The 15,896-nt window shown below is 40.8% G+C and overlaps 1 protein-coding gene across 15 annotated transcripts in view; it reads left to right on the top strand.

The window, feature by feature from the left end:
* LOC106507157 (uncharacterized) overlaps nucleotides 1-15,896 on the top strand; it is a 674,540-nt gene that overhangs the window by 151,423 nt on the left and 507,221 nt on the right. Inside the window, exon 5 of one of the 15 annotated variants that reach the window (XM_084981756.1) lies at nucleotides 9,884-10,004. The exons of the other annotated variants lie outside the window; for them this stretch is intronic. Within the exon in view, the coding sequence (XP_084837882.1) occupies nucleotides 9,884-9,888 (5 nt within the window). The 3' untranslated portion in view covers nucleotides 9,889-10,004. Of the gene's footprint in view, nucleotides 1-9,883; nucleotides 10,005-15,896 lie in introns of those variants that run through there. 15 annotated transcript variants of the gene reach the window in all.

Genomic DNA, 15,896 nt, shown 5'->3' with positions numbered 1-15,896 from the left:
ACTTGCAAGCAAGGGGATTAGAATTATTATGATGACTGGTTTTTTCTCCATCATAAAATGTAGCTTGCATAGTCTGTAGACACACTAATGAAGTGAAATTTGTGCAGCAGCCTGTGAATTGATTGATTTGGCAAAACTTCAAATACATTTAAAAAATGTGTCTCATATAACTTTTTAATACTTTATAATTTTTAATTGAAAAATGATTTAATATCCAAATTAAAGAAATACTTAATGGAGAAATAACACTGATTTATCTGTCATCCTAAGCAACCTTTCCTTCACATGCATTCTTATTTTCAGATAGTTTCAATCATGGGATGTTCTTCATTTTTCTACAGACTTTTTATGTATGATCATTTAAAATGGATGTGTAGCAATATTTAGCAAGAGATACTTTATAAATGCTGGTTTCTTGGGATTTTAGCTGATGTCACTTGGTGAAAATAAAACATATCTGAGATCAAATAAGTTTGGAAAGTTGTAAAAGTAAACACACTCCTTTACTGTAGAATTTCCCAAAGCCTGTAATATTGTCATATGCTTTAGTAAAAAAGAAGATAATATGACACATTTTCCTCAAATTAATTTTAACGTGAAACTTAAAAAATATACAATAAATTGGAAATCAGCAATGGGTAGTATTCTGTGGTATTGCTATCACCTAATTTACCAACTCATTCCTCTACTGTTGGACAAAGGTATTCAATCACCCTTGGGATAAAGCCCCAAATCCTTAACATGGCCAACAAATCCATATGATTTGGTTCCTCTCGGTTTATCTCCCACCACTCTTCTGCTTGACCACTGTGTCCCTACCACTGTGGTTTCCTCCAGTTCTTGAACTCACTGAGCTTTTCCCCATTGCAGGTAGGGCTTTTTGGCTTTTGTATATAACAACACATTTATCCTACTTCCTTTCATTGAGTTGTTGACTAATTTACCACCTATATTTTCAGGAAATATAATTAGTAACTTAGAGAAATATAGCACTATTGGTTTCATCTTCAACCAGCACTATGTTGCATGGCATTTCCCTATCTTTTCAGGAACATTCAATCATGTTTCATTGCTGTAGGTCTTCACAAAACCAAAAGAGAAAAAGGTACATGATAGATCACAATGTCAAATATCAGTGATTTTCAGACCAGTTATTTTATTCTCTTGGTTGATAAGATTGAGTGTCAGCCTTTTTCTTTCAGGGATTTTCAGAATATATGTTTCACCTTGTCACACACATCGTAGCTCATGAGGACTTTGCTCAGTGTGACAAGGAAGTGGCAATTTGCTCTCTTCCACGCTCTTGAAGGCTGATGGTGCTCAAAGGAAGTGAGGGATGACTGTTGACCTACTTAACGCAACCTCCCAAGAATGCAAACTGAGACCTGGAGTACACATGTGCTCTTCTGTATTTTGCTTCTAGTCAGTAATTTTATCATTAAATAGGAGGAAAGCATATAAGAAGTATTTATCAAAAGTGTGAGTAACGCCGAAGCTAGAATGAAGGTTTGGTCCAACCCATTGATTTTTACAGAGGAACAAAGGCAGATCCTGAACTTGGGCCACTCACAACTTTGGAAGGTGCCTTTCACATAGATCATGATATGAATGAGGTTTCTGGAGTTCTTCAATTTTGCAGCTCTGTTCAGAGAAGTCAGGGTACTTGCCTGAGGTTGCTTTGTGGTCTCAGGCTGCCACCCTTTATTTTCTTTTATTTTTTATTTTTTGGCTTTTTGCCTTTTCTAGGGCCTCTCCCGTGGCATATGGAGGTTCCCAGGTTAGGGGTCGAATCGGAGCTGTAGCCGCCGGCCTACACCACGGCCACAGCAATGCGGGATCCGAGCCGCGTCTGCGACCTTCACCACAGCTCACGGCAACGCCGGGTCCTTAACCCACTGAGCAAGGGCAGGGATCGAACCCTCAACCTCATGGTTCCTAGTCGGATTCGTTAACCACTGCGCCACTACGGGAACTCCTTTTTTATTTTTTCACTCTTCTATGTTTGATGATAGAATCAAGAATTAATCATTCTCAGCAGGCTTGAGAGATGGGGAAATCAATGTGAGGCAAAAAGTGTAAGTATCCAATGTAGATTTTGAAATCAGTTGACCCGATTCAAGCCATGGAAAACTGTCTTGAAGGTGTTTAAATTGGAAAGGTCTTAGCGATGAGTTAGTTAACTAACCACAAACACTGTGTTAGGCAACCTGAAGGCTTTAGCTGTGAAATAGTCTAGTGGAATCCTAGGCTGAAGTAATAGGGTATTCTAAACTCTTGTACTGGTCAGAAACAACAGAGATATTATGTTCAGTTCTGGGACCGAACTAACAAATCTTGGATCCCCTGAGTCACATGCAAATAGCAGCTCAAAATTCAGTTAGGCAGTTGCTGAACCAACTATGCTATATGCAAAGCACCTGGCACATAGTAGGTGCTCAGTAACGTTAGGTTTTCCTTACCATTTTTCCAAGGAGGACAGTCAGAATGGCCTAGGTCTTGGCAAACAAGCTAACTAAAGATGCTTTCAAGAAATTGGGTGTTTTTTCTGAGTCTTTGAGTCTTCGGAAACTGAGAGCTTGATTCCTCACCTTTACAATGTTTATTGTAATTCCCTATAGTCATATAGGTTTGTTATTATTAAGACTTTATTGTGGGAGTTTTCATCATGGCCCCGCAGTTAATGAACCAGCTAGTGTCCATGAGGAAGCGGGTTTGATCCCTGGCTCGCTTAGTGGATTAAGGACCTGGTGTCGCAGTGAGCTGTGGGGCAGGTTGCAGACGTGGCTTGGATCCTGTGCTGCTGTAGCTGTGGCTGTGGCTGGTTCCTGCAGCTCCAATTCGACTCCTAGCCTGGGAAATTCTATATGCCCCAAAAAGACCAAAAAAGAAAAAAAAAAAAAAAGCTTTATTGGAATTGTGGAATTGTCAACTAGACAGAGTTCCCTTTCTCTCTCCCTCCCTTCTTTCCTTCTTTCCACATTTATTGAGGGCCCTGGCAGTATGCTAGTTTCCAGGAATTAAAAAAATGAATACTTTATGATTTCTTTGAAGGGACATACCGTGAAATAGAGTGACATGAAAACAAATAAATTACAATATAGAGTGATGGTTGTAGCAATAGAGGGAACAAGTAGAGCAATTCAGTTCAATAAATACTGCCTTTGAGGACCTTTTGTGTACCAGGTACTGTGGTAAGCCCTGGGGGATACAGATAGAAGAAGGCACACCCATCTTCCACCTCATGTGAAGATTAAATAAGTTAGTCAGTACATGGGTGTAAGTATTCTGGAAGAGGAGGCACAGGTTGCCATGGAGTGAGAGTCAGAAGAAGAGAAAGGGTTTAACTGTGGCTGAATGTAGAATAGGCGCTGGCCAAGCACGAAGAGAGGGGAAGGGCAATCCAGGTAAATGTCACAGGTGATCTGAGTATTGTCAGATTTTTTGGGATATATTTCATAATATTAATATCCGTAATATTTCATATTCTTTTGCAAAAGTCATAATGATCATTTCAAGTTATTTTCATATTTGCAGAAAGAAAGAACCCAAGAAGCACACAGAATTAGCAAACTTGGAAAGTCATGTTTGTGATGGCAGTGTTGGCCTTACTTCTAGGCAGAAAAAGAAGTCTTGTTTGTTGCTGTGAATTAAAGGATTTGGAATAGGAGTTCCCATTGTGGCACAGTTGTTAACGAATCTGACTAGGAACCATGAGGTTGCAGGTTCGATCCGTGGTCTTGCTCAGTGGGTTAGGGATCCGGCATTGCTGTAAACTGTTGTGTAGGTCGCAGATGCAGCTCGGATCCCGCATTGCTATGACTCTGGCGTAGGCCAGCAGCAGCAGCTCCAATTAGACTCCTAGCTGGGGAACCTCCATATGCCCCGGGAGCGGCCTTAGAAAAGGCAAAAAGACCAAAAAAAAAAAAAAAAAAGAAAAAGGATTTGGAGCAGACTCTCCATTCTTATATGGAGACTCATTTCTTAGGGTAGCAATTTCTCTTAAGAGCCCCTTGTGAAATTTACCTACTCTAAGAAGATATAACACATTAGTGAGAGTGAGTGCAATAGATTGCTTTTTGAAGAAAGATAAGGGTGAAGAATGGGCAAAAAACTTGTTGGGGTAGGGAGAGTGAACACAAATTAAGAAGAATGAAGATGTTTAAGGGTGTTGTGAATCCACAGAAAGAGAAGGCCTTAGAGGTGGATGGCAGGGTCTTCAGACTTAAACTATCTGGAGCTGATCTTGAGAGCTGGGTTGAAAGAAAATATTGAAAACTTAAACAGTTTGCACAGATGCTCTGAATATAGGAATAGTCTTTGAGGAAGTGAAAATGAACAATCTTCCTTGCAAAACCCAGTTAGTGAGACTTCTCTGGCCACCCCCACCTGGATGGGGTTAATCACCTTTTCTTCTGTCCTATGTATGTATAGCACTGTAACTGCAGATCTTACATACCGATAGTACATGGGTTTTTTTTTTTTTCTTTTCTTTTTTTTTTGCCTGTCCTTATATCCTATCCGTCTCTTAATTACTTATTCAGACTTTTAATCTCAGAATTCTCAGCATCTAGCTCAATACTTGGGATTTGGCACTTTTTTTGGGAGGGTGAATTAAGGAACAATTTTGAGGGACTGGAAAATGACTTAGAGATTGTACAAAAGATAAAAATGTTGTGGAGAACAGACAGGAAGAAACATTAAGTAAGAAAAGCTATGATAGCATCCCAAGTTTGGGACATCAGAGGAAGTTCCTTGAGGGAGTGATAACGAGTTGAGGTCTGAAAGATAGATACTAAGAAAAAATAAAAGGGGGAATCTTGAGGAGCAACCTAGGCAAGGCACTGGGTGGTGATGTGATGGAGGTGACTTAAGAGCTAGATAGCAGGTAAAATCAATAGGACTTTATTATTTCACTAGACAAATATTATATTCCAGACATACCTCTATCTCTGGAGGCATGATGGTAAATGAGAGAGATTCCAGTTCTCAGTGGGCTTACATTGTAGTGGAGGGAGACAGATCACAAATACACGTGCAAACAGATCACTTGTTGATGGTGCCAGAGAAGGAAGTGACAAGGATGCCCTCCAGGCTGGGCTACTGGATGGAGGTTGCTGCCATTCACCAAGACAGAGAACACTGAGGGAGGATGAGATTTGTCCAGGAAGAGCATGGGTTCCTTTTTGGACATGCTATTTGAAGAGTCTTTGAGATGAACAAATGGGTCTCAAGTAGTTAGTCGTATGTGTGGGTCTGAGTTTCAGTGTTGTCTGGGTATAAGATAAATATTTTGCAGTCTGTTATGTATATATGATAATTAAAGCCACAGGAATGGATAGAACTGCCCTTGGGACCGCACAAGCCATGTACTGTACAACTCAAGGGGGTGCTAGTTACATAGACTGTGGTGTGCGTAGTGTCTCTTGAAATTGTGCGGAGTGGTGGCCATAATTAACCTAAGGGAGGAATATGAAGTGAGAAGGAAAATGACCTTTTAGGCCCAAATATTGAGTAACTTCAACTTTTTTTTTTTTTTTTTTTTTTTGGCCATGTCCGAGGCATGCGGATGTTCCTGGGCCAGGGATCAAACCTGAGTGACTGCAGTGATACACTGAATCCTTAAGTGCTAGGACACCTGGGAACTCTGAAGAACTTCAACTTTTAAAGGCCAGGCAAAGAGGAAAGAGCTATTAGGGGAGAGTGAGGAGGAGCGGCAAAGAGCTGGGAGGAAAACCTGGAGAGTGATGTCAATGTAACCAAAGGGAGAAGGGGTCACTTGGGTCAGCTGCTGCAGAGAAATCTAGTAAGATCAAGTCTGGACACACAGATCCTAGTGGCCTTTGTAAAAGCTGTTTTGGTGAAGTGATAAAGCCAAATTGGAATGAGTTGGGGAGGGAGTGGGGGGTGAAGAAATGTAGACAACTAATGTGTACTATGACGTGACATTTGAAACATGTCCTTACCCCATCATGCAGGATAAGCTGTGATTCACCTCAGAGGGAGCTGGTAACTTTGCAAGAGCCCTCAAGAGCCCTAATTTGGAGGTGTTGGGTTTGGTAGTGGTTAGGTTTCTGAGCAGTAATTTTTCTTCTTTCTCTTCTTTTGCCATTTTATTGTCTGGAATATGACATTTATTACAATGGCAGTGTCTGAGGTGATGACAAGAGAGTGTTTTTGGAAAGGGGGCTGGAATTTCCAGCACACACATTGAGATGATTCTACTGTTATATTTGAGCAGCACTAATAAATTGGGAAAACATGGTGCAGACCACACACGACTTTTGGGAGGTCTTCCCCTGACGTAAGGAGCATATTCCTCAAGCCCTTTTGTTTAAATATATCCTACCACTCTTGTTCATTGCCCTTTTAGGGGTATCACCCTTCTGATCGCTTGCAACTACGAGGTTTTGCAGCCTCTTCAATAGAAACACATGTAGAACCAGAATTAGTTTGGGGGAGGAGTCTAGAGCGCATTGGCTTTAAGACACACTTGTTGGGACTGGCAGGTCCCTCTCTTGCTCTTGTTCTCAGGGTTTCTGTGTATTGCCTCTGCCCTTCAGGAGTGTCATCTAAGGATCTGCTGTTTGAATGTATAGCATGGAGCTACCCTCCAAGAATGGGATTTATTCAAGTTCAGAAAAAGGTCTTTCAAGTCCATTTCCAGAGACATTTCCCAAGAAATTAAAGAATCTCTTAGGAGTTCCCATTGTGTCTCAGTGGGTTATGGACCTTACATAGTCTCTGTGAGGACGCAGGTTCAATCCCTGGCCTTGTTCTGTGGGTTAAGGATCTGGCGTTGCCACAAACTGTGGCACAGGTCGCAGATGCGGCTTGGATCTGGCATTGCTGTGGCTGTGGCATAGGCCTCAGCTGCAGCTCTGCTTTGACCGTTAGCTTGGGAACTTCCATGTGCTGCAGGTGTGGCTGTAAAAAGAAAAAAAATGTCTTATGAAAAAAAATGGTTTTGCTACATAGGATTGAGATAGCCTGCTGTCAAAATTCAGTGCATGTTGCAACGTAACTCACTGGAAGGAAAATATGCTAGGAACATTTCCAAGCAGTGAGCATGGTACTAATTATTGCCGTCTTCTTAATGCCCACATCTGCCAGATCTAACATGTTTTAACCTTACAGCACTCATCTGTGACCCTGAACATGACTGTCATTTACACAAAACTTGTGAACTCAGAAATTGACCACTAAGTACATCCAAGCCATATTAAAAGGGTGGGCATATATTCGCTCGTATAATATAACTCTGCACACTCAAAGAGTTGATAACCTGGAAAAGTAATGAATATGTACAAATGGTAATGGGAAACAAAAAATTCAAGTGAAGGGGCACATTCTTTTGTTGTTCAAAAGGAGAGTAAGCATTAACAGAATCTTTAATTTCACCTACATGTTCCTTGGAAGCAGCACTCCCTTAGTTTGCAATGTAGAAAAGCCTTAGGGGGTGGGAGGGGGGTGGGTGGAACTCTTTCTGACTCTGAGAACAACAAAGAGGCTAATGAGAAAGACATAGGTCTTGTCTTAGGAGTCCTATTGATAATATGCCTAACAGAATAAAGGTCAACGTATGTTTATTTTTCAGTCTCTGAATATTTCCCTCCTTCTGGATTGTGTGTTCTTATTTGCATTCTTTATTTTTGGAATGAAAATCTCTCAAGAGCAAAGTATTATTATTTCAAAGAAAATACCATGACAGCCAGCATGGTGGACTTTTTTTCTTACTATTACTTTTACCTCTTGCTTCTCTCATGTTCTCTCTTTAAACGGTTAAATGTCAAGCATTGCAGGAGTTTCTGCATAGGAAGCCTAAGTCTGCTGTCAGTGATCGGTGTGCTGTCAGTTAGCTGAACCTGGGACCACTATTACTGGTTTCTGCTGTTGTGGAAACTTGGGAGATGACATCCCAGTGATAGCTCCAAACAGGGTCGCAGCCATTTGAAGTCTCTCCAGTGCTGGTATTGTCATCCAAGGATTCACTGACCTGCATGTTTGGAACAATGAAGAAATTTTTTGGGTCATTTCATTACTTTTTTTTTTTTTTTTGTCTTTTTGCCATTTCTGGGGCTGCTCCTGCGGCATATGGAGGTTCCCAGCCTAGGGGTCGAATTGGAGCTGCAGCCGCCGGCCTATGCCAGAGCCACAGCACCACGGGATCTGAGCCACGTCTGTGACCCACACCACAGCTCACGGCAATGCCAGATCCCTAACCCACTGAGCGAGGCCAGGGATTGAACCCGCAACCTCATGGTTCCTAGTCGGATTTGTTAACCACTGAGCCACAACAGGAACTCCTCTTTACTTTTTAATATGCTTAAGTACCTTGATTTTTTAAAAGCAGCATCTTCCTGGGCGCACTGAAAAACTTTAGTCTTTTTCTATTTTGTACATAGGTTCATTTGTGCTGTGTTTTAGATTCCACATACACAAAACAGAAATGGTCTCACAGACATAGAGAACAGACTTGTGGTTGCCAAGGGTGCGGGGGTATGGGGGGGTGGGAGTGAGATGGACTGGGAGTTTGGTGTTAGTAGATGCAAACTATAACATTTAGAATGGATAAGCAATGAGGTCCCGCTGTACAGAACAGGGAACTATGTTCAATCTCTTGGGATAGAACATGATGGAAGATGGTATGAGAAAAGGAATGTGTATATATGTATAACTGGGTCACTATGCTGTATAGCAGAATTCTTGGCACAACACTGTAAATCAACTATACTTTAACAAATGTAAAAAAAAAAAAGACTTTAGTCTTTAAGATTGGTTTAAAACAAAGCTAAAATAAGTCACAGAAAGTATAGCCCATAAGAAATGCAACAAACTGTCACAAACTGGGTGTTTTAAAACAACAGAAATCTATTCTCTCACAGTTTTGGAGAATAACGGTCTAAAATCAAAGTGTCAGCAGGGCCGTATTCTCAATTGAGAGATTTTTTTTTTAAGCAATGTTGCGTGCATACAGAGTTGAGAAGTTAAAAAAGCAAAGAAGGAAGGCCCTGTTCAGTACGTTAAAAATTCAAATGAAAGTGATTATAAAAGTGATACTTGCTTATTGCAGACAATGTGGAAAAGACCATTTAGTATTAAGAGGAAAGTGTTCCTCTTATGGGGACTGTGTCTTTTATGATCTGCGTGTATTCTTGGGGACTTGATTTCATGTTGATATAGGGCAACACTATCTCACACTACTGCCCTCTCTGCTTTGCACCTCTGCTCCAGTTTTCTTTCCTTTCACAACATGATAAACAAAACCACATGTTATTTGTGTGGTCAAGTTAAAGGAAAGAAAATCTCACCAAAATGAACTGCAAGTGAAATATAATAAACTTAGGATGGTTTTTCTTGTCTAAGGTTTTTCATTGCAAGCTTCAAGTAGCCAGTATGAGTCTGTGGTCATCTCTTTAGCCCTCTGTTCTCTCCGTGAGCTGTGCCCAAGGCTGAATTTCAGTCAACTGGAGAAAATTTACTCCAAACGACAGGATTTTTGATTTTTCAAGTTCCTTTTCAGCTTTAGCTTGGCTTTATTGATGTTGAATGTATTTATTCATTGTGTTTGTACTGTTTTTGGAGCTGTCTCTGTGAGCAGATTTGACCAGGTTATGAATTATACATTATTCATTTTTCGCAATTTCTCTTGACAGCCATTTTCTCTTCCTCAATCCAATTTATAGAATGCAGGTGTACCAAGTAACATCACCTCTCTCTCCCATCTTCACATTTATCCTTATGGGCTTATGCCTCTGTATTGCTATTTTGGCAGGATGTTGGGATGGAGCAGTGTGAATCTAGCCCATCACTTTTAATATAAATCCTTTTAGAGATTTTATTTGTGTTTCCCCCTCCTAACTTTTTTTTTTTTTTTTTTTGCTAGGCTGACACCAGTCCCTCAAACCAATGCCTTCTAGCTGAGTTGCTCCACTCATTCTTCAAACAAGATCCTCAGAGTCTGATTTCTAGCCATGGAAACAGCTTAAGCTCAAAGTGTGATCCCTTTCCCTTATCATAGTCTGCTCTTGCCAGAGGAGTAAGGGTTGAGCTATTTAAATTGGTGTTAGTGTTATACTGTTGGTTCATTAATAGCAGTATGTTTTCCCTTGTGTGAGCATTAAAATCCTAGCTATGGGGGCACTGCACAAGTATTGTATGTGCTAGGGCTCAGTGGTAGAGAACCTGGTTGGAGATATTCTGATTTTCTAGAATGTTTGTTTCAAAAGATGCCTTGTTAATGACAGGGGTTTACACTCAATACTGAGTTATATACCACAGCTATAAATACAGTTATTTCCTGAATTGTGTTTTCAAAGAAAAATACTTGTTGACATGAACATTTTTTTTTTTTTTGCCTTGGATGGCTGGTAATATAATAAGAAAACAATATAAGATCCAGAGAGGTCTATGTGAAAAGTTAAGACTATCCACTTTAATACTTATAGCCTGCATAAATCTTGGTCCTTTGTATGACATAACGTTACCAAAAATATATCCAGGTGTGTTTCATCTTCATGTTTTCACATGTACATCAAGAACCTACTATATAGCTCAGGGAAATCTATTCAGTATTCTGTGATAGCCTATATGGGGAAAGAATCTGAAAAATAATGGATATATATGTTTATGTGTGGTCGATTCACTTTGCTGTACACCTGAAACCAACACATTATGTAAGTCACTTACACTTCAATAACATTTATTAAAAAAAAAAAAAAAAAAAAGACCGAATGCTTCCAAGGTGTTAGTTTGTTTTACTGAATTTCACAGCTTTGCATCCAGAGTCAGGAAGCTGTAGTGGAGCTGCGCTGATACACCAGTGCTGAATGCCACATATGCATATGCTGACACATATGCAAGACTCTAGCACTCAAATGCATCCCATCCCAGACCTATCTCTTCTAAATTCAGAGCCAGAGAGGCCCCTGCAGGCCTTCCCTAAACTTTCCTTCTGGCTATGATTCAAGACTGATCATTTTATAATCTCAGGTTAATAGCACTGTCCATGTAATTGACACATGGCACTTGGTACATTTCCTAGGCCTAAGGCTGCATCTTTAGTGCCAGAGTAGTAAACCATGGAATGTGGTCACTGTGGTTGGCAAGCTTTTTGTTTGCTTGACATCTCTGTGGGTACCATTCCTTCACAATTCTCAGGCCTTGAGGTTCTGATGGGGCTGACTCCAACCTCTGAACCCAGAGGTGGGCACCCAACCTGGGCCTAGGTCATCAAGGAACTCCATTCACCTGACTATAGTGATGGCTAAGGAGTAGCACTACTCAGCCCACCTGTCTGAATCTGCCCTGGAGCTCTTGCTGCAGCTGTGTAGAAAGAGGTACAGTCTTTCTTTTTCTTTTTTTCTTTTTGTGGGCTCATTAGCTGTAAGGACAGTATAAATCTAAAGCTAACCTTTGCTACTCTTCTCGGGTGAGACAGACTGAGAAAGGAGACAACACACAGGAAGCAGGGCTAAGGGATGGAGGAATAGAGGCAGATTCCTAGTGATAATATTTGTACCTCAGTATTATAACCCTGGACTTTCTAATTATTGGATTCCAATACACTCTCCATTTATTTTTTCATTTTAGGTCTGCACCTGTGGTATATGGACGTTCTCAGGCTAGGGATCAAATTGGATCCACAGCCACAGCAACCTGGGATCCTAGCCACATCAGCGACCTGTACCACAGTTTGTGGCAACGCCAGATCCTTAACCCACTGAGTGAGTCCAGGGATCAAACCTACGTCCTTACTGACTCTGTGTCAGGTTCTTAACCTGCTGAGCCACAGTGGGAACTGTGATGCTCTTCTTTTTAAAGAGCTGGTATAATGGGATTTTTTTTTTTTTTTTTGCGTTTTTCTTTTTTTTTAAAGGGCCATACCTGCAGCATGTGGAAGTTTCCAGGCTAGGTGTCTAATCAGAGCTACAGCTGCCAGCCTACACCACTGCTCATGGCAATGCTGGATCCCTGACACACTGAGCGAGGCCAGGGATCAAACCTGCATCCTCATGGATACTAGTTGGATTCGTTTCTGCTGTGCCACAACAGGAACTCCCTTTAATGGGATTTTTACACTTGCAATAAAGAGTCTTGACAAATATAGTTGTGCTGGTTCTACCAACCTGTGCTTTTTTCTGCCAAGCCGTGTACATTTGGTTAGATTACAAAGGTCAATTCAAGTTGAATTATCCAACTGGGCTCTCTGTATTAATTCATTGAACTTGGTATTTACTTAATCTCCAGTTTGTACTGTGTGGACACCTGCGAACCAGCAGGCACGAACTGACATTCTAGCTGCAAATGATTCACTTTGGCAAACTGTCTACCTCCCAGGGCTTGGATCTTGTAAAATGATAATGAAATTCACTTAAGTCCTTTAGGGCTCCTGATTATACTCAATTGCAGCAGGAAAACTGATTTTATTGTCATTATAAGATGCCTGTTAATATCTCAGTTGATAAGAATGTGAAAGAATTTTCCCCAACTTTCTAATCCTAAAATGATTGATCAAAATACATTGTTCAGGATAAAGTCTGAGAAAAATCCATTCTTTTGTGTGCTCAGATCACAACTACGACTTATTTGTGAAACATTGCTAGCTAATATTCTGAAGTTTTGGTGTGGGAGTTCTTAAAATATTTAAGGAGATAGTTTTAAAAATAATGCAATAAACAGCATAACCTAACACATTGTTTTTTTATTTGTTTGTTTCTTTTTTTGCTTTTTGGGGCTGCACCCGTGGCATATGGAGGTTGCCAGGCTGGGGGTCAAATTGGAGCTGTAGCCACTGGCTTACGCCACTGCCACAGCAATGCCAGATCTGAACCTCGTCTGTCACTTACACCACAGCCCACGACAATGCCGGATCCTTAACCCACTGAGCGAGGTCAGGGTTCCAAGCTGTGTCCTCATGGATGCTAGTCAGATTCATTAACTGCTGAGCCACGACGGGAACTCCTACACATTATTAATGCAAATTGTTAGAGTCTCCAAAGAGCATGCATACCAACAAATATATTTCAAGTATTAAATGACTCGCCAAACTCTTCCAACCTCTCTTTTTGTGTGGTGTATACTAGAACTCTTCCTTATCTTCCACCCTATTATTCTTTTTAAAAAAGAACTTTATTGGAGTTCCTGCTGTGGTGCAGTGGGTTAAGGATCCAGTGTTGCCTCTGAGGCAGGGTGGGCTAGATCCCCAGCCCAGGACAGTGGGTTAAAGATCTGGCGTTGCTGCAACTGTGTGTAGGTTGCAGCTGTGGCTTGGATTCGATCCCTGGCTCAGGAACTTCCATATGCCACAGGTGTGGCCAAAAAAGAGAAAACAAAAGAACTTCATTGATATATTACTCATGTAACATAAAATTCACCCATGTAAGTATACATAGAAATTCAAGGATTTCTATCCCATTGTTATTACATAGAAAAAAACTGCACTGTTTCCTTTATTGCACTTATCAAATTTGTAATTACCTATTAACTTCTCTATTTACTGTTTATGCAACATGATCCCAAATTTGTGGAAAAAAAATAGTATGTGCATCGGAACGGTAAAAACCAAAAGAAATGCGGGATTATGTTTTACTTTCTTCCTTGAATTTTTTTGTGTTTCCTAAAGTTTCTACAATTCATTAATTTTTTTATTATCAGAAAATATAAAATGTTTATTATCACTTTAAAAATAGCCTTCAGTGCTACAATATGGGTGAATCTTAGCAATGTAATATTTAGCTTAAAGAAGTTCCAAAAGAGAACAACACAAATTACTTATAATAGTATCCAGAATAACCAAAGTAAAAATATAATTTTTGTGAAGAGCATAAAGCAATAAACTCTACAAACAAAAGCAAGGGAGTGCTAAATATAGGATTTAGAGTGATGATTATTTCAAGTGGGTGAAGATACTGGGATGGAACGGGGACTCTGTACAGTTAGAGGCTATTGTTAAGAGTCTAATTTTTGTTTTGTGGGTACTTATTATTAAAATAGGGAGAGAGTGGAGGGATGGATAATAGATAGATAGGTAGATGCAGGCCATATTTTAAAAAACAGCCTTCATTTTCCTATTCAGGTTGCCCATTTTGCAGATTACAGCACTTTACAAATGGATCCTGTCACTAGGAAATACTGGGGTCACCAGGGCCAGAATCATAGGCCTAGCACCACCCAACCATGTCTCTGTGTCTTCCTTCCTCTAGGAAGAGCCAGAACACGAGTATGAGTGGAAGCAGGGCAGAACTGACACTCAGCTGCAACTTGCCATTGTGGCAGGCCAGCCTCTGTCTGTGCTCTTAATTGCATGCCTTTTGCACTTCATTGGGACCCTTTTCTGGTTGTTCAGCATTTTTGACATTTTGCCTGGTGTGGGAAAAGCTACCCAAGCTCATTCATTGACAGGCTAATCAACCACGTTCCCATGCAGCAGCCATAACCACAATCAACTTGTACTTGGGTTGATAATTACAAAGAGGAGGAAAGGAGATAACTGTAGGTTCAAAGAGATAATACCTTTTCTTGTGGTCAGTTAGATCTGTATGGGAAGTGAAGAATTTTAAGTCAGAAAGTGGCTCCACATTTCATGGGTCTGCTCAGCTCTGTTTTTGCAGTAGTTCTTGGTGTAAGGTGTGTCATCACCTCTCATCTCTGCTCCTGATTTTATTTTATTTTATTTATTTTTTTTGTCTTTTTGTTGTTGTTGTTGCTATTTCTTGGGTCGCTCCCGCGGCATATGGAGGTTCCCAGGCTAGGGGTCGAATCGGAGCTGTAGCCATCGGCTGACACCAGAGCCACAGCAACGCGGGATCCGAGCCGCGTCTGCAACCTACACCACAGCTCACAGCAACACCGGATCGTCAACCCACTGAGCAAGGGCAGGGACCGAACCCGCAACCTCATGGTTCCTAGTCGGATTCGTTAACCACTGCGCCACGACGGGAACTCCCTGCTCCTCATTTTAGACACACACTTGAGATGAAAAAGATTTCTGAAGAGTGGAAGGAGAAAGATGACAAAATGTCCTTTAGTAAATCTTTCCAAATATAGAAAGGAAGGAAAGACAAACTTGGAATTTAGCAAATAAAAACCTGTGACATGTGCTTGCAAGTGGTGAGTACTCTGATGTTAGGTTGTAAAGAATAATATTGAGGAATTCCCATTGTGGCTCAGGGGTAATGAACCTGATTAGTATCCATGAGGATGCAGGTTCTGTCACTGGCCTCGTTTAGTGGGTTAAGGATCCAGCGTTTGCCACAAGCTGCAGACATGGCTTGGATCTAGCCATTGCTGTGGTTGTGGCGTAGGCCGGCAGCTACAGCTCTGATTTGATTCCTAGCTTCCATATGCCACTGGTATGGCCCTTAAAAAAAAAATGAGAAAAGAAAAAAAAAAGAATAACATTGAATGGTATCTGCTGTTGTACTGAGCTTTACCTATTTTTCTTCCTTCAAGCAGAGCTAGTGTAAAGACAAAGGCCTATGTGTATATGTATGATTGGATCACTTTGTTGTACAGCAGAAATTATCACAGCCTTGTAAATTAACTGTAGGTCAATAAAACTAAAAAAAAAAGATGGTGGGCCTGCATGAGCCTCAGGCCCTCTCCCTGCACAGACCCACAGTTAGCTACTGCTCCAGGATCCAGTCCTGCCCACCAGGGGGCTGGCACCAGCCTAGGACCCCCTCTGTGAGTATGCTAGAAATTATTGTACACTTAAAATGGTTGAATTGTATGGTATGTGAACTATATCTCAATAAAACAGTTATCAAGACAACACACACACACAAACACACGAGACAATAAGGCTTCACTAAACCTGATTTGCTCTCAGGGTAGCAGTGGTATCTTTTACTCTGAATTCTGTGAATCTTGTCTTTCTTCCTTGCTTAGTATATTGA

This window comes from Sus scrofa, chromosome 11 (assembly GCF_054392235.1).
Source record: "Sus scrofa isolate SSC_HxYL_T2T_F1_AM1 chromosome 11, Sscrofa_HxYL_maternal_Yorkshire_Landrace_v2.0, whole genome shotgun sequence".
NCBI lineage: Eukaryota > Metazoa > Chordata > Mammalia > Artiodactyla > Suidae > Sus > Sus scrofa.
This window is presented reverse-complemented; position numbering and strand designations above follow the sequence as displayed.